Here is a 27,806-nt window from a genome sequence, read left to right on the forward strand (position 1 = left end):
TAAGTTTGCGGTTGACACCAAGCTGTGGGGACAAGCAGGCACATCTGAAGACAGAACAAGGATCCAGGACAACCTTGACAGACTGGTCCTCTGCACTGAACACAATCAGATGAGGATCAACAGGAACAAGCGCCAGGTCCTTCATCTGGGTAGGAAGAACTCTCATTATGTCTATATAATGATGATGGTGCATTGGCTGGCACTGCATCTGAATGGGACCTGGGGGTGACAATTGACCACAAGATGAACATGAGCCAAGAGTGCAATTAAGCTTCCAGCAGGACAAACAGAACTCTGGTGTGCATTAGCCGATGTGTTGCTAACAGATCCAGAGAGGTGCTCCTTCCCCTCTATTCAGCATTGGTGAGGGCACAGCTGGAGTACTGTGTCCAGTTCTGGGCACTGCACTTCAAAAAGGATGTAGACAACCTTGAAAGGGTGCAAAGAAGGGGCACCCACATAATCAAAGGCCTGAGGGATAGGCCCAATGAGGAGAGACTTCAGGACCTGGGTTTGTTCAGTCTGAGTAAAAGAAGGCTGAGGGGTGACTTGATAGCCACCTACAAATATGTCAGGGGAGAACACCAGGATCTAGGAGAGCAACTTTTCAGAAAAGCACCCCTGGGGAGGATGAGGTCCAATGGGCACAAGCTAGTCAAGGAAAAATTTAGGCTGAACATAAGAAAAACTTCTTTTCTGTAAAGGTAACTTGAAACTTGAACACACTTCCAACAGAGGTGGTGCAGTCGCCATCCCAGGCGGTGTTCAAGAGGAGGCTGGACAACCACTTCATTGAGCTCATTTGAGCCCAATTACCTCCTGCCCATGGCAGGGGACAGGGCTTGATGATCTTACAGGTCCCTTCCAGTCCTTCAATTCTATGATTCTTCTCACCATTCATTAGTTTGTAAACTTCTGTTATATCTACTTCCCTCTCAGTTATATTTTCTCTAAAAAATGTCTCTCGCCTATTTAATCTCTCCTTGTATGGAAGCCTTTCTATTCCCTTGGTCACCCTGGTTGCCATGGGTGACTGGTGCCTCCCAAGTCTGGGGGGGCACCAGATTGCTGATGGGGTGGGGGTAGCCCCTGAGATCCCCCCAGTGGCTGATTGCTGAGCCAGCAGCAAAACTGGCAAAACCAGAAGTGCACTTCCAGTTTCACAGCTGGCACTTCCAGGAGTGCACAACTGATCTCAGGGGGTTGACCATTCACATACTGAAGTCAGTGTTTATGCTATCATGGCTTTAGATATTATTAGAAAATCGTATGTCAGAACATCAGTTTTAAAATATTGTTCTTCTCAGGTGGCAAAAAACAATACAGAGTTTCTGTAGCAGTTTCCCATCTGAGAGGAAGGATTAGAGACGTGATTGTGGTTTCAAGCACTTATTGCAATGTGATTTTTTGTGTGTGTGTGCAAATTGCCTATGATTTTCTCACTCTGTTACTATGCATGTCCCAGTATGCACAGCAGTAATGCTGGCATCCATTTTCTTTGCACTGTTTGGAAAATATATCAGGACTTTTGAGAATCTTTCCCTAAGGGCAGACCTGTTTTGCAGAGATAGGGCCTCCACAGAAGTTTCTCCCAATGTGAAGTACAGAGCTTTGGAGTTCCAGTAGGGCTCTAATGATACCAGTGTATAGTATTGTCAATACCTCGAGAGTTGCCAGTAGTATCACAGTTCATACATGCACTCCTGCCTTCTCCTCTGAACTCTGGACTTTGGGTGACAGTAACTTCTGCATGTTCATCTAGAAACAAGAGAACAGAGATTACACCACAAAACTGAAAGAGAATGACTGAGGCACTGTGATACATAGCCTGTGTAACAACAGGGGTACTTAGTGCTTTCCAAGCAGAGGTTTCCAAAGCCCTTAATAAACGAAAAGGATCCTTATCCCCCTTTTACAGTGGGGAGAATAGATTGCTGGCACTGCAAAAAGGAAAGCATTGCACAAAGAGAAGCAAGTGACCCCCACTTCCACAGGGGCAAAACTGGGAACAGAGAACAGGTTTTTGAGTCCCAGGCTAGTGCTCCATCCAGCCAAACTGGGTCATCAGGCTAATATTCCCTCAATCACTATTACCACCGCAGTCCCTGCTGCAGGAGTCTAGCACTGATTTCATTCTAGATGGAACGAGAACTTCTTTGCTCAGTAATGAGCACCAGTTGAAAAGGGCAGAATGGAAAAAATGACTTACAAGACCAAACTGTAGTCACTAAAAGAGCCTGCAGCAGTAACATCTTGAGTAATTGGGTAGAATCTATAAGGGAGAAACAGGAATGTGAAACAAAGCCTTAGACAGAAAGAGGAAGGAAGTGACTCCTTTAAGCAGCATCCAATGGTGGTTCTGGCTGCAAGCATGTAGGGTACATTTGCGGCAAGGTTAAACTGTATAGATGACAGATCTGATTCCACTGCCCTGTCTCAGATCTAGAACAGGTCTGCTGCCAAGTGTCTAGTGTACCCTGTGCTAGTATAGCCCCCTAATGATACGCCGTGCACTGATCTTATTTTGCCTTTCTATAAATGCCATCTATTTGCTAACTCATTGCACAACATATTGCTTCAATTGGGTCAGGTAAAACATTGTCACCAGATTGCAGTTTCCATCCATCAAACACATCATATCATCATATAATATATTGTTATCACTTAGGTAAGGTTTGGTATAAGTACATATTGCTCTTTGTAAGAATGATTATAATGCCATGTCCAGAATTCATCTGTAGATTGACAGGATCCCACAACACTTTTGTATTAGAAATGTCAATGTGATCTTTTATTGTGTTCTAGTCAGAACTACTCACTGCAGAGAATTTTTCTACTTGAGCAAAATGGAAGAACTTTCTTTAGTTTTCTTCCTGTGACTGCTTTTCTGAGCACACATCCACTATTATCAGCCCTAGAGGTTCTTGTCTGTTGATAAACTGGTAAGTGTGCACACGTAGCAAGCTTCAGTTCCCCAGACAGAGTAACTGAACATTGCTGCCCAATTGAACTATTAGTCTCCTTTTATGGTCTAGGCAGGTGGGATCCCATTGTTTATTTAGTAATTGTCTGCCAAAGGAGCTATATGGGATGTTGTCTTTTCTTGTCTGATGGGACAAGCTAGGGAGGAATATGTGGAGCTGATTCCAAGCTGAAGAGCTTAATAAGGGATGCAGGCATGGTTTCAAATATTTGACAGCCCATGGTTTAGAATACAAAGAAGGTTTTTGTACAGCTGCTCAATGCTTTGCTAACAATGTGCATCGTCCCAAGAGGCACAATAATACATAGCTGCATCATCTGAACTTATGTCATCTATTGTCAGAGAATAAACGTTCTTATTAGACTCCTGTCTTGCTGAAAACTTTTTATCAGACTCCTTGTCATAGACAACTTTTCCTGCTGACCAGTACAGAATCCGCTCTGGACCTTCCCCAGGCTTGTGTCGATACCAGTGCATAACAGCGGTAGTCCCAGTAACCTGGCATTTAATAAGAGCAGTTCTAGTCTTTCCCCTGGTTTTGGAGGGTTCCGATTGTGTCAGCTCCAGAGCATCTCCATCTACAAAAAGAGGAAGAGACAAAGATGTCATGAGTATGAAACTGAATTAAGTTGAAGGATCTCAAATTACTGTCCGTTGGTGTTTCTCCTGTAAAGGTCCAACTTACAAGAGCAAATTAGCGAAGCAAGAAAAATAACCTGCAGTGGAAACATGATAGCTAAATTATGGTGCTCCTGGCTCTGAGACCCAGAAGAAGAGGATTCCTAATCTGAAACAGAATGGTGCACTTGGAGAGAGGAAGTGAGTGACTCATGTGCTAAGTAGCCAATGGTAGCTCTCCTGGCCTTGTATGAGCTATTGAAAGGCAATTTAGATGTATTCTTGCTCTGTGTAAGAATTTAGAAGGTGGGACTTTTCATTGATTTAATTATTATGTTTTGAAGGGAAAGGGGACGGTTTGGCTGTAGGTTAGGGTCCAGGTGTGGATTTGGGAATTATGTGGGGGAAGGAGGAAAAAAGGGATGTGGCAAGTGGTAATGTGAATGTAAATGTAACTCAGTGAAATGTTTGGGAACTGTTTGGTCACTGTCAAACTGTACAACCAAATAACTATATATAGAGATTTACTTTATTTTTTATAAAAATAAATATGATTAGAATACCACAAGGGACAGTTGTTTGTCATCTAATCTCACTTCCTACATGACCATAAGATTTCCGTGAATTAATTTTTGATGGAAATAAAGCAAAACTTTTGGGGAAAGAAACATTCATTCTTGATTGGAAAATGGCCGGCACTAGAGAATGCCACGCCATACCTGGTAAGTTTTAGATTGCCTAGATCTAGAGAATTTGTAGAATCTCTATCACTAGAGGTTTTCAAGAAGAGATTGGATAATCATTAGTCGTAGATAATTTAGGAGTAGCTATGCCTGAAGTGTTCTGTAAAGAGTAATAGTTGGAAGCTGAGGAATTCCCCGCTCCACTCTACACACTTGCAGCAGAATCATAGAATCATAGAGAAGAAGGGCTGGAAGGGACCTCTAGAGATCATGTAGTCCAACCACCTGCTTGAGGCAGGATCACCCCTATCCAAATCGTGCTATATAAATCTGTCATCTAACCTATGATCAAAATTACACAGTCAGCCATGCCACACAACCATAAAGCATAGTGCCCTAATCTGCCACAGGTAAAAAAAGAGGACAACAGTGGCCAATGTCCTGCTATTCCAAGAATTGTTAAGATTTGCTCAAGAGACGGAAGAGGGACATGGCCCCTTCTACTCCCTCTCATGCATGCCAAAGCTGGCGATTCATCACTGAAGCCACTTTAGAAACATCCCATTCAATGACTCTGAAGTGTCTCTGGTGTGCTTGAAATATATTCAGAGAGGAGGACATACCAGAGTTGCTTCTGCAGGGGAGTTGAGAGGCTAGGGTAGAAGCTGGTAAAGGAATACTGGATGGCTTAAAATAATGAATTTTTGTTTGTTTGTTTTTCAGGAACATCCTAATTAGCCATTGTACATCCTGCATGTGGTGGGAGAGGCAGGCTTCTGCTTCCTTGTATTCACCCCAAGGACCCAAGAGCCATTGACAAATACTTTGCTAAACTGGCTTGGTGTGTAGAACTCAGATGAAAGCTTGAATGTGTTTGGCATAATACTAATCTTCATAAGAGGACAGTGATAGCCTATTTATTCTTTGTGTTCACAGGGGAAAAGATGAAGAGCAATGACCTCAACTTACAGCAAAGGAATTTTAGATTGGATATTGGGAAGAAATTCTTCACTATAAGAATGGTAAAGCAGCAAAATAGGTTGCCTACAAAGGTGGTGGAATCTCCACCCTTGGAAGCTTTTGAGAATATATTAGAGAACCCTTGCCTAGGAGGGTTTGGATAGGGACAATGCTGCCTTGAGAAGGGGGCTGGGTTACATGACCTCCTGAAGTCCCTTCCAAGTCTACTTCTGTATTATTCTATGAATCGAGTGATGTCAGTGGGCTAACTATTCTGTGTTGTGGTGCCCTCTGCTGAAAGAGTGTAGACTCAACTCGTAAATATCCTTTTTCATCCTATTCCTCAGAAGGGCCAATTATGCAACAAGATATTTTGCAAAATTACTCTTTTCCTTCCTCTTCAGTGGTATTTTTTATATCTTTGTGATGAGAATACCTTTTCTCTACCATGTTTTTTCCTGTAGTGCAGTGTCATTAGTTTGCTTATGTGTTTTTCTGCCTTTAGTCAATCAGCCAGGTCTCTATACTCTGCCTTCTTACAGGTATTTGTAGCCACGCAAATCTTCTGCCAGTTCTTTATTACCATGTGGATAAATGGAATTAAGCGCTGAAGACTTCTCATAGGTAAGACACTCTGAGGATCCTCAATATTCTAGTTTAGGGCTGTCCAACTGGCAGCCCATGGGCCACATGCAGTTAAAGGGTTAACACAGGAGTCCTGCCCAGACGCAACTACCCGTTTCTCCTGCTGCAGTGGTTGCTGGGATGGTTAGGTTCCCCATCTTTCCTCTAACAGTCATATAAAAGTGTGCTGTCAAGTTGGTATTCTAGTCTATAGTGCTCTAGTATCCAGTATCCACAGTTGTGATGGTAGAGCAGGACTTTGTAAACGCTGGACTGCAGAAGCACCAGGCACCAGATTTAACAGAAGAGAACCATTCTGTCTTCTGTGCTCTCAGTGGCCTCATTTCAGGCCCTGGGGTCCAAGAAGCAAGAAAGAGACAGACTTAGAATGCAAAACAGTGAGTCATTCGGCTGGGGGTACTACAGGAGGCAGAAGGAAAGAGGCGGGAGAATGGGAAGGGGGACAGTCGCTGGAATTTAGGGGAAGCAGTTGTAGACAGGGAATGGTGTGGCAGGAAATGGTAGGTTGGGGTGATCTAAAAGGAACTGAAGGATCTAGAGGATATGGAGAGGGAGACAAAGGACCAGGAAATAGAAGCTGAACGGCAGGAAGGCAGGAGTTGGGGAAGTCATGTCATGGGGAGTATGGGCAGATCCTTCCCTCTGTCACAGAGTTCCTCTGTTAGCTGGGCAAGTCACTTAAAATATTTATAGCCAGCCACCAATTGGAGATTCCTCTTTACTGGGGTTATCTCCTGGTTCAGATTACAGAAGAGCTGAGTGCTCACAAGGAAGGTTGATATGTGTCCTGGAAGTGCTACAACTCATGGACATTCTTGACAATGTGGTCCTTCATTTTGCTCCTTGGCCTCAGTTTTTTTATGGTAATAATGGGTGCATCTACGCATCACCCTATGGCAACATAGCACCCCATGGCGACATAGTGCCATGCTTTAGTACTTCCAAAAGGAAGTGTTAAAGCACAGTGACGTGTGGACGTGCCCAGTGAGGATAAAATTTGTGGCTGATTTCACAGGGGTGCTTTAAGATAAATTTACTACTGCTTGTGAAGCATTCAGATGCTATAGAAAGAGAACAACAGAAATGCCTATTGTATTCAATGTTGGGTTTGGATTATGAGAGTTCAGTAAAGGCTCAAGCAAGGCGTTGAATTTGGGGTGTATAAAGAAATAGTCAATAAACAACCATTCACTGCATGAGATAGAGGTTCTGTGGAAAGTAGTCTGTGATCAAATAATTAAGAACAATATCAGATTGTATCCACGTACAGCAGGGCAATTACAACTTAGTGCTACAACCTGAACATCCTTATGGAGTAATTTCTGTACGTAATTATTACGTAAAATGTTGTATGCCGTATTGTAACAATAATATAAATGCCCTCAACCTTGCAGACAATTATATAGTTGTTCACTTTTACATCCTTGAGTAACAGTGTTGGATTTTCAGTTACCTCAATAAAAATCAACAGGGATAGCATTAAGCTTGTGCATCACTTCTGTTAGGATTTTGTCCTTCTGTGTTACCTTGTCCTTATTTATATTTTACAATAGATACACTTTACACTTTAAATATAATCATCTAAGTTATCACACACATATATACTCAATAGGCCAACTATGTGCTTCTTCATTCCTTTCCTGAACAAATTCGTTCATAAAAATTGTTCTTGTTAAAGGCTTCTTAGAATTACAATGCTTTTGGCTATTTTTTCATGTGAGTTTTTCTAATTTGAATGTATACTTTTTCTTCTGAATCCCCTGAATATTACTTGTCTGTCTTACAGAATTACTGGCAAAATAGGTGTTGTGACATCCATGTTCCCATGTGTGCCAGAATCTGGGTCCCCAACTTTGCTTTAATGCTGTTGTATTGCTACCACTGCTGTTAGAAGACTACAGGAATACTCTAGAATATTGCTCATTGGAAAGAAAATATGGAGATTGGATTGTTTTAGAGGACACAGACATGTTTCCTTGATGTGACTAAGAAATGGTAAGTGTGAAAGTTATATCAACATGACATTATCTTCTGAACCCTGTTCTGGCTTGCAAAGCCTTCAGGAGTGAATATTTGCCCAAACTAGAATATTTCAGTCTATCACACTTGGGTTTTTATAATGCTAGTTGCAGTAATCAAATATAAACTCCTACTGGGCAGTATTCATGGATTCAAATAAGTATGTAAGATCTGCTGCATTTACTGTTTTGGGGCCTTAGAATTTATTAGTAATATATGCAGCAAAGCAGAAGTTAAGTTATCTTTTATGTCAGGTGTCAAGAGGAGTTTCTGTAGCAGGTTCCTGGCTGAGAGGAAAAGTGTCTGGTATCATGCAGTTAAAGGGCTGTGGTTGAAAATGCAAAGTGAGTATTTGTACAGGTTATTCGTGGTTTTCTAACACTGTGGCTATCCCAGTAAGCACAGTAGTAGACACCGGTATCAGTTTTTGTTGCACTATTTATATTGAAAGTACAGGTGTGCTTTGAAGAATCTTTCTCAACTGTAAACCTGCTTTTCTGAGATTGGTCATCAACAGCAGCGTCTCCTGATATGAAGTACAAAACTCTCTTTGGAGCTTCACCAGGGCTCTGTTGATACCAGTGAATTGCAGCTGAAGCAAAAGCTCCTGTAAAGTTAGTAAAAACGCACTTCATACGTGCAGTAGTGCCTACAGTTCTGGTGGTAGATGATGGACTTTGGGTGAGAGTTACTCCTATAGATCCATCTAGAAAAGAAAGAGAAGAAATGGCATCATAAAACTAAAGCTGAATGACTTGGAAATTTGCCTTCTCTGCTCAATAATGAGCTCCAGTTAAAAAAAACACAGAAAGGAAAAATGACTTACAAGACCAAACTGAAGTCACTAAAAGAACCTGTAGCAGTAACATCTTGAGTAATGGAACTGAATCTGTAAGGGAGAAACAGGAATGTGAAACCAAGTGTCAAATGGAAAGGGTGGTAAAGTAGTAGAGAGGAAGTGACTCATATAAACAGCATCCAATGGCAGTTCTTCTGACAGTAGATGTGTGAGGCTATATTTTTGGAAGAGTTAGATTGTAGAGTTAAGTGGTTAGAACTTGAAGGCTGTGGGTGTGTGGAAATCTAATCCACTGAGCGAACTGGGAAAAAATTGCAATTTAAAATGTTTTTGAGAAAACATGCAATCATAGAAAGTTATGGTTGGAAGGGACCTCAGGAGGTTATCTAGTCCAACCCCCTGCTCAAAGCAGGATCATCCCCAACTAGATCATCCCAGCCAAAGCTTTATCTATGTTTTGAATACCTCCAAGGATGGAGCTTCCACCACCTCTCTAGGTAACCTCTTCCAATGAAAAAATTCTTCCTAATATGTAACCTAAACATCCCTTGCTGCAACTTGAGATCATTGCTCCTTGTTCTGTCATCTGCCACCACTGAGAACAGTTTAGTTGTATCCTCTTTCGAACCCCACTTCAGGTAGTTGAAGGTGCTTTTATATCAGTCTTCTCTTCTCTAGACTAAATAAGTCCAGCTCCCTTAGTCTTTCCTCATAAGTCATGTGCCCCAGCACCCTCACCATTTTTTGTTGCCCTCTGTTGAACTCTCTCCAATTTGTCCACATCTTTCTGTAGTGGCGGGGCCCAAAACTGAACACAGTATTCCAGATGTGGCCTCACTAGTGCTAAATAGAGGGGAAATGTAACAGATTACAAAAATATTTTTCTAAATCCAATTTGAGACCTCTCAAATTTTACCCACAGACACTTGAACTAGGGGAAAAGCAAATGCAGCGAAATTTATATAGGTGCCTACTACTGGGGGGTAGACTGCAAACTAATATTTTTTCTACTAGGGAATCTCTTAGTTTTGGTTGTAGGTGTAGAGAAATGAGGAGAATATGTCTTTTGATTGTTAGCACTTTCCTACCCCAAAAGCACTCTCATTGAGCAACTGGCAACGTAAGCAGGATCTCAGTTTCTGACTAGAGATATGAGTCTGCCGTCTTGTCTCAGGCGCAGAAGTACTCTGCTTCCTGTTGGCAGATGCATTCTGTACTACTACTGCCCTCTTCTGAAATGCTGATTTCAGAAGAGGGCAGTACTGAGGGCAGTGCACACACTGATCTTATTCTGCCTTTCAAAAAACAGGCTGTGCATTCACTAGCTACTTGAATGCCATATTGTCTCTGAGGGATCAGGAAGAATCTTGTCACTAGATCACAATATCCATCTGTGGACAAATCACAGTGTACCATATATTACAATGGATCCCAACCTTTTTTTGTTGCAACCCTAAATTGGCCACCAACAGGACCTCCCCACCCAGTGTCATGGGAGCTGCTGGGAGTGGAGTGCGGTAACGGCAGTAGCCTGGGGGCAGGGGAGTCACCATTGCCCCCTTTGTGCATGGTGGCCCTGCCCTGCCCACCTAACCTCTGCTCCCAAGCTGCAGGCATGAATGTGTGTGTGGACCCTTCACGACCCTACTGAGGAGCCCCTGCGACCCTGATTCAAGTCATGCCCCGAGGTGGGGAACCAATGGAATATTATCATTTGTGTGGATTTTGATGTAAGCACAATTATTTTAATGCAGTGGCCAGAACTCATCTACAGATTTCCAATGTCCCATAACCCTTTTGCATCTGAAATGCTTTTTAATGTTCTGTGGAGTAATAGAAAGACGTTTTGCTGCTGGGATTCGCAGATTGGAGATGTGTCTACCCTACATCTTTTGTACTCCCAGAACCTCCCTTGAAAACACCAATCCTACTTACACATCAAACTCAAAAATTCTTACTGCCTTGATGATGGACAGTTAAATTTGTTTCAGGATTTGTATGATGACATTTGTAGAGAAAATAATGGGAGATATAAAGAAGAACAAAAGTGGACATTCTTAACGTTCAACTGACTAAGGAACCAGAAAGCCATCTAATGCAGAACTAGTAGCCAACCAGTAACATGAACAAACTAGTGACCAAGTAAAAGTCCCAGCAGAGACCTTCTTTGTTGGGAAGGAGCTTGTGCACCTGGTTCCAAGCTGAGGGCTCATTCTGAGACATTAATATAGTGTTGAATATTTGACAGGCTGTGGTTCAGAATACACAGAAGGCAGCTGCTCAGTGCTTTGTTAACACTATGCCATGCCAATGAGCATAATAATACATAGCTGTGTCATCCCTGGTTATTTTACAGGCTGTCAGAAAAGATCTAGACTCAGTGAGATCCTTTCTTGCCTCCATATTTCTTTCTCAGACACTTTGTCAAAAGCAGGTTATCTTGATGACAAAAAGTAGAGAATTCTCTCTGAAGCGTTATATCAGGCTTCTGTCTATACCAGTGTATATAAACATTGCTAAAGTCTGTGACAAGAGTGTGGCATTCAATTTGTACTGTTCTACTTACTACCTTCATGATGGATGGTTGAGATTGTACTTGAGCATCTCCATCTAGAAAAAGAAGAGAAAAAGGTACAATGAGTATAAAACTGAATGAAGTTGGAGAATCTCAAATTATTGTTTAGTAATGTTCCCCCTTGTCAGGGGCCAACTTACAAGAATAAATAACTGAAAGAAGAAGAAAGAGCAGTAAAAACATGATGACTATGGTATGGCACACCTGCTTCTGAGAACCAGAGGAAGAGGACTCTTGATCTAAGATGGAAGAAGCAATGCATTCAAGGAAAGGAAACAAGTGACTCATGCTACGTATACCCAATGGTAACTTTCCTGGCCTTACAAAAGCTATTGCAAGGCAACTCTTCCTTTCAGGAAGAGTTCAGAAGGCCGGGAGGGACACTTCACCAATTCCATTATTATAATGCCAGAAGGGACCATTACGTACAAGTTGTCTGACCTTCTGCATGACACAGACCATAGGGTTTTCCTAAATTATTTCCTAAATTAATTCCTGAGGGAAATGAAGGAAACCCTTTGGATTCATTGGGAAATGGCCAGCTCTGGAGAATGCACTGCCAGATATGGCATGTTTTTCCAGTGATTCATGAGCCTTACTGTGAAAATCTTATACTTTATATCAGGTCTAAAGTTATTTAATTTCAACTTCTAGCAATTAGAAGTTGGTATACTTCTGCATACTACATTAAGGGGTCTCTTTAGGGTCTCTCTAAAGGGTCTTCCTAAAGTTTTTGTCATCTGTATGTTCTTTCAGACTGTGCTCAAATCCCTGTTTAGTCTGTCTTTGATTGAGTTCTTTCTATCTGTCAGTGGATGGTATGCTTTCCAATGCTCCTTCATCTCTGAACTTCCTCTAGGTTATCAACATTCTCCCTGTGCTGTAGATGTGAGAACTGACACCCAGAGTAGTGACTTCTCACCAGAACCAGCTTCTAGCAAGTTTCTCATCTGGCAAGTATACTTTAAAGGCAGGAATGGAAGGATCTCAGTACCTTGTTACGTATTAACAGGAATGGAAGGATCTCAGTACCTTGTTACATATTAACCTTAGGCTATACTAAGTGGTGTGCAATATTGATTGGTCTGAGATCAAATTTAGAGCAGTCATACATGCATTAAGGCTAAAACCCATCTCTGACTATCCCTGACCTGCTCAAGTATGATTTGACACTAGAAAGATGGTGTACAGGGTTGTGACCAGGAGCCACAATTGTGAGTTGCAACTAGATGGGGTTCAGGGGAGACATCCGTTGAAACATCCTTTCTTTGGCAAAAGTATTTAGGTTGGAGGTAAAAAAGTTGTTGCTAGCTGGCAACCTACTAGCACCGTGTACTCTGCAGACTGGTTGCACTGGTTGCATAGTGTTGCATCCCTGGAGGTGAGACGGTCACATCACTGGGGGTGGGAGTGGAAGTTAGCTTGGTGCTAACACCCCCTAGGCAATAGTGTTCAGGGGGTGGAAAGTTTGTCCACAGGAAGGCAGGAGGAAGGGACACTGGGATTCTGGAGGACTGAAATGTGGTTACCTTATCTCTGCATAGTGGCCACATGTTACTATGACGTGAGCCAGGTAACACAGATCACAGATACACCTACCCCAGAGTTGAATAACTTTAAGATAACTAAAGGGTGCTTAAAGCTAGTTTTCATGTTTTAATGTGTGGATAATCAATTATTAAGAGCTCTCTGTCCAATCTAAAAGTAACATGACAAGGCCCTCAGTGGCCTAAATCTGTGTTCTGGTGCCCTCTGCTGAAACAGCATAGACCTAAGCTATTTTGTCCTGAAAAGGACCAATTATTCAATGAGATGCTTTGCAAAATTACTTTTTTTTCCTTTTTCTTTAGTGTTATTTTTGATTTCTTTGTGATGAGAACTCTTCCACTTCTGTCCCATTATTTTCCTTTGTATTGTATTAGTTTGCTTACATGTTTTTCTGCCTTTACTCTATTAGCCATGCCTCTGCCTCCTGCCTTCTTTCAATTATTTGCAACCACACAGCTTTTTCTGCCAGTTCTTTAGAGTCATGTGGGTAAATGAAATTAGGCTTTCAGAATTAGACACCTCATAGGCAAGACTTATAATTGTCTAATAGAATAGAATCAAGAACTTTTAAGTTATTCTTCTGAGGTAACCTAATGTTCACTGATGTGTGTGTTACCTGCTTTCACACCAGGTTTCTCCCAATGATCTGGTATCAGAGGTTAAAGATAGAGAGAGGTTTTTCAGATCAGAATCCCATTGTTAAAAGCAGAAGACTGCCCATACATTGTTCTGGAGATCATGATATAGCTGAAGAATAAGCCAAACAAACGTATTGTATTCTTATGTCCACAGCGGGTATAAAAAATATGCTGCAAAATTGCCATTTTGATTTCCAGTTCTTTGCAACTAGCAGCTGCCAAGATAGATCTGGAATTTCTCTCTAATTGGTGCAAGGGACAGCAGAAGTGCCAGGCACTAGAGCTGAGAGAAAGGAGCCACTCTCGCCTGTGCTCTTGGTGCCCCCCCATTCCCAGTGACGGGACCACATAGGTAACCACATTTCAGTCCTCCAGTGTTAAGGAGAATCAGTCTCAGAATGCAAGGGAGTGAAGGTTTGGGTTGGGGGCATGGCAGAACCCAGAGGATAGGAGTGAGGGAGTTGTTAAAAGGCGTGGGATACAGCCATGGCCTCCAGTGGTATGGGAAGAAATGCAAGAGTGCGGGAAAGCAGAACATATACAAATGAATGGGGAACAGCAGTTAGAGGATGTGGGGGATATGACTAGAAGAAATGAGGGAACTGAGGGGACAGGAACAAGAGGAGGGAGGCAGGAGTTGGAGAAACTGTTTTAGAGGAAGTGTGAGCAAAACCTTTCTTCTGATACAGAGTTCCAAAGTCAGCAAGAGCAAGTCACTTAAAATATTCACAGCTGGCCACAGCTGGTTCAGATTGGCAGAAGTGTGAAGGGGTCATGACAAGGGTCAGTGAGTCTCTTTGAGGTACCACAATTAATAGACATTTTTTATAATACTGGCCTTCGATTTTTCCTCTTTGCCTGGTAATAATGGAAACATCAGCAGTGTCTAGTGTAACAAGTGTGCTTTTAAGCTAAACATAATTTTGTGTAGCTTTCAGAAACAATGCAAGAACACGACAGAAATGCCCTTTGTGTTGATGTTATTTTTTATGACGTCAGTAAAAATAACGGGCATAACTTTAAGCTGATGTGTCCATCGTTAGGGCTTGGCTAGGGACAGATATTACAAACCAGTTTAAGTGATCAGAAACAGGTTTAAACCTGTAATAGGACATAAGTTCAGTGCACATAAACCAGTTTCAAAATGGCCCAAACTGGTTTGAGATAAACCTGGTTGAATATAGTATCAGACTTAACTAATTGAGCTCAAACTGGTTTTCCAATGTCTGTCCCAGATCCCTTCCTGGTTTAACTTAAACCAGAGTCCCCCAGCTGGAGCAGGGAAATGCAAAGTTAGGAGTCTGGCCAGATGCTGACCCTGGAAGGGAGCAGGGAAAAAGTTTATTCCCCCCTCCTCCCTTGTCCCACCAGCACGGACCTGCGCTTCTCTGCTGGCTGCTCCAGTGGGGGCAAGGCCAGCGCCAGCAGTAGCCTGGAGTGAACTGGCCAGGGAGGAATTTAATTCTGCCCTCCCTGTCCCACCAGCACAGATCCAAGCCAGAGTCCCCAGGCACTCCCCACTCACTGCTGCAGCAACAGGGCCAGGCGGAGCCAAACACCGGCTGGCATGGCCCTTGAGACAGAGGGAGCAGGGAGGGGGGCTATTCCCTCCTCCCTCCAATGTCTATCGGAAGGGGTAGGAGAGGTTTATTCCACCCCTTGCCCCAAGCAGGAAGCAAATGGTGGCAGTTGGGGTGGGCAGATCCTGCCAACAGTTCCCCAGGGGCAGTAGGGTTTAGAGGGGGAAATAACCCCCCTCCCTACCCCTTCTTCTAGCCATGCCAGCTGGCATTTGGCTGCTTCTGGCTCCACTGCTGCAGCAGCAGCGGTGGGTGTGGAGGTGTCCTGGCTCAGGTCTATGCCGGTGAGATAGGGAGGAGTGAGTTAAATCCCTCCCTGGCCAGTTTACTCCAGGCTATTGCCTGGGCTGGCTACACTCACTCCTAGCACAGCTTCCCTGCAGCCAAGGGTGTGCTCTAGTGTCCCCCAGCTGCTGGCCTGAGCAACTGCAGGCATGTGCCTGCATTTCCTCAGTCCAGAGGGAATGGCTGTACACTTGCAAATTGATTCAACCTAGGCAGGTTAAACCTGCAAAGATTGATTCAATTCAGGCTCCAGCTTTTTGAACGTCTGTTCCTAGCCCTAGTGTTAAATATTTTGCAATAGGTGGGCATAGGCTTAACAAATTATGATCCAGCTTGTCACATGTACACTTTGAATCAGTAGGTCAAATATGTGCCTCCTCTTTCTGTTCCTATTAGATTCTCCTATGAATAACTTAAAATACTCTCAGCTATTTCTGTTGTCAATTACTCTAACCTGAATATATACTTATTCCTCTGACAATCAGTTATTTAAGGTACTTGTCTATCCCATAGAACTGTTCCATTTGAACTGGGAACTGTTCTTTTTCTAGCAACATGCTCATCAAAACAGCAATTATGTGTTATTACCCTACTTCTCAGGTTGCAGGAAGGTATTTAGCAGTTTCACAGCTGAAATGAGGAGTTAGAGAAGTGACTGTGGTTTCATATGGTTATAACAATATGGTTGAAAACGAGGAGTGAGTTTTTTTACAGGTTATTCGTGGTTTTCTAACACTGTGGATATACCAGTAAGCACAGTAGTAGATACCAGCATGCATTTTCTTTATTCTATTTACATAGAAAGTATAGCGGGATTTTGCAGGATCTATTGTAACTTGCAAATTGTTTGCCTGAGAGTTGTCATCAAAAGTGGTTTTTCCTGATGTGTAGAACAGAACTCTCTTTGGAGCTTCACCAGGACTTTGATGATACCAGTGAATGATGGCACTGGCAATATTTTCAGAGATGCCCTGGAGAACGCAAGACATACGTACAGCAGCATTTTCCCTTTTGACGGTGAACTCTGGAGTTTGGGTGATAGTTATTTCTCCATGTGCATCTGGAAAAGAGAGAGGAGAATGACAACATAAAAATGAAATGGCATGACTGGGAAACAAATCTTTTTGCTCAGTAATGATCACATGCTGAAAAGGACAGAAAGGACAAATTACTTACAAGTCCAAAGTGAAGTCACTAAAAGAACCTGTGGCAGTAACATTATGAGCTGTTGGGTTGAATGGAGCAAGAGGAATGTTGAACTAGAACCTCAGATGAAGAGAGAGTGATGTAGTTGTTTCAGGAAGTGACTCATTAAAGCATCGTTTAATAGCAGTTCTCATTGTAGGCATGTGGGGCTACATTTCTCATAGAATAATACTGTTTATAATGAGGTGGTAAGAAGTCAAGATCTGTGGGTGCTCTGAAGTCCAATCTGGTGAGAGAACTGAGAAAAAGTATAAATTAGAAGCATTTTAAATAGTGTTATATAGATTTGGAAAAATATTCGTGAACAAAATCTGTGTCCTCCCACAATTGCAGCCACAATCACTTAGCCCAGAGGGAAAGAAAGTGCAGTGAAACTTGTATAGGTGCCTGCTACATGGGTAACATTCAAAGTAATACACATCTAGTAGGGTTTCTCTTGGCTTTGCTGGTAGGTATAGGGAAATGAGAAGAATTTGTTCTTTTATCATGACCGCTCTTAAGCTTTCTTACTGGTGGCTGAAACTGGGCTCAGATGCCCAAAAGTACTATCAAGCTAAGCAACTGGCAGTGTAGAAGGAATCTCAAGCTGAGAATCTGTAATAATTTATCTCAACCCCTGGGGCAGAACTCATTTACAAATCCCCTATATCCCGCAACCATTTTCTATTTGAAACCTAACACAGTGCAAAGCCAGTAACATGAACAAACCAAAGCCAGAGCCTCAGCTCTTGTTACCAACAGGATTCGTTTTGCCAGAGACCCCCAAGGTTTGGCACAGCCCCTCATCTGATTTGGTATCAAGTGACCCCTAAACTCTATTACAGGTTTCCTCCCCATAATATGACCTGGTAAGTGGATCTTTTAGATATTACAACAGCAACCTTCAGTGGTACTGGCCTCAGGTCCTCCGCTGAATGTGTAGGATTGTTTGTTTCTGGCTTTCCAGCTATTCGAGCAAAAAGTCCATGGTTGCCTCTACCTCCCTGGCGATACAACATAAACACACCCATTTTCTTTGTTTGTTCATTACTTTGTAACTTTCTCATCCCAAATTGTTTAGTCCTCAAGTTCCATACCTCACTTTTTTAGATAAGGTACTCCAATCCTACTCAGTTTTTGGATTCATAGTTTCTAGGGTTGGGAGGGACCTGAGTAGATCATTGAGTCCAACCCCCTGCCATGACAGGAAAGAGTACTGGGGTCAAACGACCCCAGGAAGGTGTACATCTAGCCTCCTCTTAAAGACCCCCAGGGTAGGAGCCAGCACCACTTCTCTTGGAAGTTGGTTCCAGATCCTAGCCGCCCTGACCATGAAGTAGCACTTCCTGATGTCTAGTCTGAATCTACCCTCTACCAGCTTGTGACCATTATTTCTGGTCACTCCTGGCAGTGATCCGGGGAACAGGGCTTCATTTCCTTTTAGGGAAACTGTTGTACCTGGTGTAATGATTTAGGTCCTGCAGTGAATAACAACTATGACTGAGGAAGAGAACAACCCTTTAATGATAGCACAGCACAGGGTTCTTCCAGCATAGATCATGTAGCTGCCTCCATCTTGATTTCTCCTTGCTCCCCCAGGGATCATGTTCAAATTCCTCACCTGATAAGACATTCCCTTGTAAGGGACTGTCTCCAAAGTCTAACACTTATCACTACATCTTCCCTTTAAAAGAAATAAAAATAACCATCACAATATAACAACAAAAATTCCACCACAACAACAATGCAAGACAAAATCATCACCACACCAAAAAATCCATAACCTACAGAGGAGAGGTTACCAGTTCTTCACTCACTTTGTTGGCTCCTCAAGTTTCTGTATTACCTGGACTTCCTCCATCCTTTTTAGTTCTGCCTTTAGTTTATCACGGAGGGCAAAAGGCACCTTCCTGCATGGGTGTATAACTGGGGGGACCTGTTTATTTATCTGAATTGTATGTTCCCTTGGTAAGCAACCAGGGCCTTAAAACAAATCTTGATACTCCAAAATAAGGTCCTCATAACCTGAGCTAGAGTGTTTTAATGCAAATACCCATTTAACCAAATTGAGCTTTTCACAAGCTGCTAGGCCCAAAATAGGTGCCACCTCCTTAGGTACTACAATGAATGCAAGATTGTACATCATGTTTTTATGTCTGATGTAGGCAAGGCACTTTCCCTTGACCAGTATCTTTGCTCCTGAATAAGCAGTCATGGTTACTTTTGTAGGCCTCAGTTTTGGTTTACTTTTCAGCTTTTTATAATCTTGCTCTGGTAAAATGTTCACCTGAGCCCCTGTATCCAGTTTCAATGGAATCATTATCCCATGAACTTCCAGTGGCAGGATCCAGTCCTTCTCAGTAGCTCTGCTTGACTCTACTAGATCTATATAATACCCTCCCTCTGGAGTTATCTTCAGCTGTATGCACCTGGACCTTATGGGCTTGCACTTTGCAACATTTGACAAAATGATTATTTTTACCACAATTAAAATAGAGCTTTCCTAATGCAGCATATCATTTGGAGCCATGCTGCATTCCACACCAGCTGCATGTTTGCCTGTACTCCATCTGCCCCTTAGTAGTAGTTGTGGTAGCTGGGGCAACCTCCATTTGATGTGGCCTTTTCTGTCTGTCTTTACTATGTATTGCATAGACAACGCCCTCAGCTGCATTCAGCTCTTTGGCCTGAGCCTTCACAGTTTCAGTTGCTCTACAAATCTGTATAGTTTTTTCTAGGGATAGGTCTCCTTCCCATAGCAGCTTCTCTCTTAATCCATTGTCTGTAATGCCATAAATTATTCTATCCCTGATCAGAGAATCTGTTACGTCCCCCAAAACACAGGTCTTGCTGAGCCTTTTTAACTCTGTGATATAGTGCTCTATGCTTCCATCTGGTTTTTGCATGCACGTAAAAAACATTCTCTCTCAAAGGTCTCATGTTTTGGCACACAATAGTCTTCAAATTCATTCAATATCTCATTTAACCTCATGTTTTGGCCTGGAGCAAATGCAAAGTTGCTGTACACCTCAAGCACTTCTTTCCCTACTACATGCAGGAAAATGGATGATTTAACGTCATCAGTTTTCTCTTCTGGTCCTATAGCAGCTAAATACAACTCAGACCTTTGTCTACATTTTCTCCAGTTCTCAGCTATATTGCCTGACAATGAAAGGCATGAAGGGCTTGTAATGCATCCATGGTTAACTGTGTCTCTGAGCTGGTTACACTTCTGCCTTGCAGAGGGGGGACTGTACTCCCAGAGGCCTTTGTTCCTTGCTGAGTGCAGCTTTGAGGACCTGAGTTACCAGCTTTCTGCTATAGATAATGCTGCAAATTCACCCAGTCTTCCCCATTCACCACTTCTGACACCACCATACCAATCACAGCACTCACTTTTCCCACTGCCTTTTCAGGCACTATGTAAAATTGTATTGCTTAGTTCCAGGAAAGCCTAGACTCTGGCTAAGATCCTTAGCGTAACTCAGTTTGCCTATTACACTTCTCAGCCTCCAAAGAAGGAGAGTTTGAGACATGCAGTTGGAGAGAGGCACTGAGTTCAGCTTGGTCTGATGAAGGTGATCATATGTATCAAAAACATATTTAAAGTTGGATATTTACAGCAAGTGTTATCCCAGCTTGAAAAGGGACTCACAGATGGATTTGTGTTGTATAATTAATGTATAAGCAAATTCCTGGCAGCTGCTACTGTCAGCTAGTGTCAGCTCTTCAGGGTTCTTCTCCAGGGTCTGCCCATAGCTAACCTCAGTCCCTCACAAAGAATAACTAGACGCTGTTTCCCTTAAAACGCGTTGTCATATCTAACTGATGGTCTCCTTTTATAGTATAGCTATGTGGGATTCCACTGACTATGTGGCAAGTATCTGCCAAGCCAATAGCTGTTTGCTGGTTTTTCATGTCTGGCTGAACAAATCAGGAAGGCATTTCTGCCCCTGGTTGCAGGCTGAGGGGAGAGTTAGGGAGATAGGTGTGGTGTTAACTGTTTCATAGGCTGCAGCTTAAAATACATTTTAGAAGGTTTTTGTGCAGCTGCTCAGTGCTTTGCTAACAGTGTGCATCCCAGCAGGCACAGTAATATGTAGCTGCATCCTCTGTTCTTATTTTATTTAGTGTCAGTGTGCAGGTGTTGTCATTGATGTTCTTTTTTGCCTCAAACTTTTCTTTATCGGACTCTTTGTCAAAGCTTGGTCTTCCTGATGATAAGTAGAGAATCCGCTCTGGTGCTTCGCTAGGCTTCTGCCGATACCAGTGTATGTAAGCATTGCTAAAGCTTATGCCAGAAACATGGCATTCAATTCGTGCTGTTTTATGTACTCCTCTCACTATGGAGGACTGAGATTGTTTCAGCACTTGGGCATCTCCACCTACAAACAGAATAAGAGAGAAAGATACCATAAATTCATATTATTCAACTGAATAAAGTTGAAGGATCTCAAAACATGTTTTATCCTGCTCACAGAATCCAATGGAGAAGCACAAACTTACAAGAGAAAATAAAAGCAACAAGAAGAACCTGAAGCAGAAACATGTTCACTATGTTACAGTACCCTTGCTTCTGAAAACCATCAGAAGAGGCGTCTTGATCTAAAATGGAGGGAGTGGTCCACGTGGAGAGGAAGTGAGTGACTCAGATTAAATAACCAATGGTTACTCTCCAGTTTACCCATGATTTTTTGTGAGGAAATGTAGATATAGCCTTGCTCTCTTCTTACATATACTTAAGGAAAAATCACCCAATCTTGATTTCAAAATGGCCAGCAATGGAGAGCTCAGAGCAAGTTGTTCAGATTATTAATTATTTTCACAGTGAAAATATTGTAAGGTAGTAGAGGTTTGAAGTTGTCATAACTTCACCTTCCTGGCATTGGAACTTATTATGCTTTTTTCTGTTCAACATAAGGCTTTGTCTTCAAAGCTTTGTTTCATTTGACTAATCCTCTAGACTGGCAAGGGATCATCCGTTACTTCCTGAGCTCCCAGCGTGTTTCAGTCTAACACGTTTTCCAACCCTCAGTCTCTCATGTAGCAATTCTCTGAATTCTCTCCAGCTTATCAAACTTCTTAAGCACTCACCAAGCAGTCAATCCAGACACATGGGATATCTTCTCCCACCTGCTCTAGATTCCTTTGTTTATATGTCTAAGGTTTGTATTAGCTCTTTTGGCTCCAGTGTTTAAGTGAGAGCTCATGTTCAACTGTTCGCCTGTTCATCCACTATGACTTGTCAATCCTTTAAGGGTAAGTTTTGCCTGAGCTAGAATCTCCATCTTATATGTGTACCCTGCATTCTTTGCAAAGCTTTACATTTGCTCGTGGTTAGTGTACCAAGTGGTCCAGATAGCTTTGTACTAGTTACCAGTGCTTCTCAAATCTTTTGATTGCACCACATCGTACTCTCTCCCACACCTGCTCCATAGACCTGAATATCCAGCTATGGGACCTTTTTTAGAGAGACTGTACTACTCTGAAGATCTATCTTTAGAATCTCAAACAGTGACAGGAGATGGAGAATTCACTGACAAACTCAAAAAGCAAAAGAAGTAAGTAGCAGAACCCACTCTCTCAACTGGACTCTGTCCAGGTTTTTGAACCAGTGCCCCTATTTCTGGGAAGAGTGGCAACATGTTTTTATTGACAATTTATGTGAAGGTTGAATTGATGTCTTGGATAAAAAACAGCACTGTAACAATATAACAGCTCTTAACTTTAAACCAGGTTGTTGGTTCAGTACTGACACTAGGAGAAAAGGCCATTTACTAATGTAGCATCATCACTTATGGCACATTTCATTAGAGATACCACGTGTGTAACAATTACCTGTGCTTCTTACCAGCGGGAGGAATTATATACATCAGGGACAATGAAAGCATCTGTATGTCATAATTGAGCACATGCCTTTATTTCTGCAAATTTTGCACATAAATATCTCGTCTAATATAATTCTGAGTACCAAATATATGTAGTTGTGGCTGATGTCCAGTTGGTTGTGTATCTAGTTCTGCCTGATGTTGACAAAGAAGTTGAAGGATATATCTGATTCCTTGTGTCGAAATGGCTGTGGCTCAGTTTTCAGAATGAGTATTTGTACAAACTCTCTATTGTTTACTAATGCTGTGTGATCCCAGACAGCACAGTAGTAGGTAGCTGTGTCATTATGGGTCACATAATTTGCAGTTAGGGTAGAGATTTGCTTGTCAGGATCTTTTTCACAGTGAAACTTGTTCTTATTGGAGGGCTGATCAATGCTGGGTTCCGATTCTGAGATGAACAGAATCCGCTCTGGAGCTCTACCAGATATTTGTCGATACCAATGTATAACAGCACTCTTGAAGTTTTTCAGGCCAGAAATTTTACAGTCCATACGTGCTATTTTATATTGTTCTTTGGTAACAGATGTCTGGATTTGTTGGAGAAGCAACTGTGCGTGCCCATCTAGGAGAAGAAAAAGAGGAGGAAATAATGAATTATACAACATCAGCCAGAATTTATAGCTCATCCATGTGTTGCTCCATAATATGCATATGGGTAGAAGAAGATGAAACAAAAACTTACAAGGCCAAAATAAAGCTAAAATAAGAACCTGGAGCAGAAACATTCTTGAATATTTTGCCAGGACTGCTATCTCAGCAGAATAGGAGTGCTGCTCTGGGGAGGTGAAATGTTTGCATTTAGAGAGAGGAAATATCTCATTTCAGCCACATCCAATGAGGTTTTACCTCTTGATAATGCCTCTCTTAAGCTATGGCAGAATTATTGCTCACTGCTGAAAGGTACTTTGAGTGAGTACTATGTCCAAGTGGCAGAAGGCATATTTTGTGCCTTTCTGAAACCAGTCTATTCAACCGTGACATTGGCTAAATGAGGGAATGGTCTTGATTTATGATTTCCAGGTATGTCTTTGGTTAAAGGTTTACTGCACCCTTCAGACAGGATTGTACCCTGTTGTGCTTGTTGACAAACAAGGAAACAGAGGCAGCAGCTGTCCCAAAGTGCTTTAGTTTTAAATTTGAAGCAATACTCAAAGTGTTGAGGAGACAAAAGCACAGAATCATGTATATTGTATGTACAGCCAAATTCCCTGTTGGTATCTACTTGCACAGCTCCATTCATCTGCTAGAGGTTAATCTATTTATATCAGCAGAGCATTTGGTCACTTACATTAAAAACTAACACTTTGCTCCTATGGCCTGCGTTACATAGCATGACTTGCAGGCAGATTTTTTTGTAGGACTTGCAGCAGATATGGGTCATAAGAAGGGATCTGCAGGAGGAGGGATCAGCGTACAGCGGGTGTTTGTCACTTATGTGTTAGAAGAAAGAACCAAGCTATTTACAGACAGGGATTTCATATTTTACTGTTCTTCATCTGACTACCTGTGCAGCTGGTTTTAGCAATTTTCTGCACAATATACTTGACATTAGCACTTTCCTTTGTTATCTCTTGTAGAAGCCAACAGTGAGTTTCTACAGGTAGTCCCAGACCAAGAGGCAGAATGGGGGAGGTGTCTTCCACACATTTGATCTGGTTCAGAATGCAGAGTGAGCTTTTCTTACAGACTGTTAATGGCTTTCTGATGCTGTGCCTGTCCAAGTGGCACAATAATAGGTGGCGATGTCACTGGAGCTTATTCTGTTTATTGTCAGGATACAGATGGACTTGTTGAGGTTCTTTTGTACACTGAACTTTCTCTTATCAGACTCACGGTCAACCTGGACCTGCGAAGAAAAGTACAGAATCCGCTCTGGAGCTGCACCAGGTCTCTGTCGATACCAGTGTAGATAAGCTGTGCCAAAATCAGATACAGCCACATGACATTCAATTCGTGCAGTTCTACTTTCTGCCCGACTGATAGAGAGCTGAGTTTGTTTTAGGACTTCAGTGGAGCCATCTGTAGAGAAAGTAGAATAAAAAAATAGGAGTCAGAATGAACGCAGAATTTCTCCATTTGCTGCATCTGCGCGTGGAAAACAGGGTGAGCAAATGGCTTACAGGAACATGCCAGAACCAGAGTAAAAGCCTTCAGCAGGGACATTCTTCCTGCTTGTTAGCTTCCATCAATGAAACGTGAGGGATGGTCTCAAATGGACAGAAATGTAGAGCTGTGGAGAGGAAGTGAGTCATTTAGGTAACATCCAATGAAGTTGCAGTGGCTGCTGAGAGGATATATCAAGGCAGTGCACTGTTACTGCTGCTTAGAAAAACCTGGGCTGAGTGCTAACTATAGTCTGAGACACTGGGTATTTTCACTGTGTTTTACTGAAGCTAACTGAAACAGTCAAGATACAAACATGTTTTGTAAAACTGATTTATAATTGTGTGTACTTTTAATATTAAAACTTTGCTGCCTTCTAATGAGAAGCAACCCACTCCAAAAGATACTTTCCACTACAGAAGAGAAGATGAGCTGTGTTCAGATTTCATTTGGTGTGTGAAAGCTCCACAGGACAAATGATCAGCTGATTTTCAAGACTTTTTTGATGTGAACAGATGGAGCATTTCCCAGGTGAAAACTCAATCATCTTCCACCCTAGAGCTGCTGAGACCTTATGAAGACCTTACTTTGGTGTTAAGATTTATAAAGATGTGCAAACCTGGAGCCAACCACCAGAGGGGAGTCTGCATGTGCAAACACTTTCTCTCCTCTCTTACTGAAAATGTTCCTTTACTTTTTGGACTCTTTATTGTAATATCATTGGTTTATATGGTTGATATTATTCTAAGGCCCAATTGTTTGTGCTGCCATTATTTTTCTCCATCAGATCATAGTTGGCAGATCCTCAATACAAAAAGACATTCTTCCAATAAATAGGGAAGTCCTCAGTGAGTCCATAGATAGCTGAGGCAGTTGATCCAAGATCCACATTTGACTACAGATGTGGCAGGTAGTTCTGGAGTAGATCCTGGAAGGAGTAGATCCTGGTGATGTTGGATCAAACTCTTTCCCTTTATCTCTCTCATCTATCTGCCTCTGCAAAGAGTTGAGTTTGCTCTAAATGACTGAAACCTTGTCAGGCATCATGATGCCACTGGGGACGATTCAGTGTTTGAGTGCCCATGTATTGAGGCTGATATTTCATTTCTTCAGATTTCACATCACAGTATCCTTGAATCGCTTCTTTTCATAGATTTCATAGATATTAAGGCTGGAAGGGACCTCATGAAATCATTGGGTCCAGCCCCTGCCCAAGGGCAGGAAGTCAGCTGAGGTCAGATAACCCCAGCAAGATAAGTGTCCAAGCATTTCTTAAAGGTATCCAGAGTAGGTGCTTGCACCACTTCTGGGGGGAGCCTATTCCAGACTCGAGAGACTTGGACAGTAAAGAAGTTTTTCTTTATGTCCTGTCTAAAACAGTCTTCCAGCAGTTTGTGACCATTAGACCTTGTCTTCCCTTGGGGTGCCCTGGTGAGCAGGCCTTCTCCCAGTTCCTGATTCACACCCCTTATAGACTTATAGGCTGCCACCAAATGAATCATAGAAAATGAGGGTTGGAAGGGACCTCAGGAGGTCATCTAGTCCAACCCCTGCCCAAAGCAAGACCACACCCAAATATATCATCCCAGTCAAGGCTTTGTCTATCCAGGTTTTAAAAATCTCTAAGGATGAAGATTCCACAACCTCTCTGGCTAGCCTGTTCCAGTGCTTTACTACCCTTCTACTGAGAGAGCTGGTCTTAATATCTAACCTAAACGTCCATTGCTACAACTTTGGACTATTGCTCCTCATTCTGTCATCTGTTACCACTGAGAATAGTCCAGCTTCATCCTCTTTAGAACCACCCTTCAGGTGCTTGAAGCCTGTTATTAAACCCCTTCTCCATTTTATCTTTTTCAGACTAAATAAGCCCAGTTCCCTCAGCCTCTCCTCATGTGCCCCAGCTCCTAACCATTTTCACTTCCCTCTGCTAGACTCTCTCCAGTTAATCCACATGAAAAGTGGTTTGTAAATTCCCTTTGAGGATCAGGCCTGAGATTGGAGACAGGTGGTGTTCTGTTCTTGTCTTTGATAGACTTTCAGTGTGTACTCATTCTGGTGTGCAGTTGTTGCTTGGTGTCTCCTATGTAATTTCCATCAGGGCACTTGGACATGAAGACATGTATTGTATTGTGAAGATATCTCCATACTGGAGATATTGTGGGCAGGTTTTGCATGTCTTGTCATGGCATGGTCTGGATCCATTTGGTGTCTTTTGGGCTGTAGGAAGTTGGTTTCTGATGATGAGGTTAAGTGAGGTTCAGTGCTTGTTTGAATTTATAAACCACTTTTCACAGACAAGACTATGAACTGCACTTCATCAGCCTCCTAGGTACGAAAACTCACGGACTCGATATAGACAGTGGAATTCTGACACACTACAACCTGCTGGACATCTGATCCCCCAGGTACCAGTCCACTTTCCTGTACTGCTATCCCCTTTCCCTCCCCGACCCCAACCTGTCCCTCATCCCCTGATGCCTCCATTTCCATTTTCACTGACTGGCTTTCTTGCCTGCATTGCATGCCATCCTCTAACTTCTTTACTTCCTTCCATCCAGGAACAGCACACACACACACCAACTACAGGTGCTCCCTCAGCCTGACAAAGGGTTTTCAACCTCAAAACTTGCTAAGATATAGTTCTCGAATTATTCAGTTGGTCTACTAAAAGATACCAGACTGACCCAAAAACCCTTGTCTACCAGTGCCATGTCCTTACACCAACATCCCTAGCACCTCTCCCCTGCCAGCTCACCAGAAGGAGGCAGGTCCCTGGGCACATCTAAGCCCCAGGGCTGGGGCTGGCAGGGAGAGTTCTCTGGCAGCTGCTGGGAAAAAAGCTCCTGCAGGAAAGGAAAGAAAGGCTCTGTCACTGCTTGGCTGCCTGAGATGCTGCTGGTGCTACTGTGCTGCTTACTAAGTTATTACCTGCTGTCATTTAAAGTGGTGGACCGGAATAAGGTTGTAGGGGAGGAGGGGCCTCATTGGGGTATACTATCATGTCATGTAGAGGCCCCAGCACCTTAACACACACACAAAGTCACGTGTCATGAATTTTGCTTCTCAGCAGCTCAAGGTGCAGTTTCCCAGAAACCCCTGCACCTATCTCCTTGAAATCTGGCAGGCTTCATGGCCTCAGAAGGGGCTACCATACCTGCTGTTTTCACCCCACTGCACTTTAACACACACATGTGACATGAGTTTTGCTTGTCAACAGCTTGAGTTGCAGTTTCCCAGAAACTCCTGCACCTATCTCCTTGAAACTTGACAGGCTTTGTGGCCTTAGCAGAG

The 27,806-nt window shown here is 42.5% G+C and overlaps 4 gene segments (V, D, J or C); all 4 read right to left on the reverse strand.

Annotated features, from left to right (window-relative positions):
• Positions 1–3,228: 3,228 nt before the first annotated feature.
• On the reverse strand, positions 3,229–3,906 carry LOC109312725. The segment is given in 2 exon segments: positions 3,229–3,561; positions 3,669–3,906. Coding segments are annotated over 2 exon segments (357 nt in total).
• Positions 3,907–8,176: 4,270 nt separating this feature from the next.
• LOC109312717 lies at positions 8,177–8,964 on the reverse strand. The segment is given in 2 exon segments: positions 8,177–8,614; positions 8,735–8,964. Coding segments are annotated over 2 exon segments (432 nt in total).
• Positions 8,965–15,989: 7,025 nt separating this feature from the next.
• On the reverse strand, positions 15,990–17,646 carry LOC109312706. The segment is given in 2 exon segments: positions 15,990–16,393; positions 16,510–17,646. Coding segments are annotated over 2 exon segments (432 nt in total).
• A 4,770-nt stretch (positions 17,647–22,416) lies between these two features.
• LOC109312701 lies at positions 22,417–23,177 on the reverse strand. The segment is given in 2 exon segments: positions 22,417–22,971; positions 23,092–23,177. Coding segments are annotated over 2 exon segments (483 nt in total).
• Between the last annotated feature and the right edge of the window lie 4,629 nt (positions 23,178–27,806).

Source organism: Crocodylus porosus, unplaced genomic scaffold (assembly GCF_001723895.1).
Source record: "Crocodylus porosus isolate Cpor-Errol unplaced genomic scaffold, CroPor_comp1, whole genome shotgun sequence".
Taxonomy (NCBI): Eukaryota; Metazoa; Chordata; order Crocodylia; family Crocodylidae; genus Crocodylus; species Crocodylus porosus.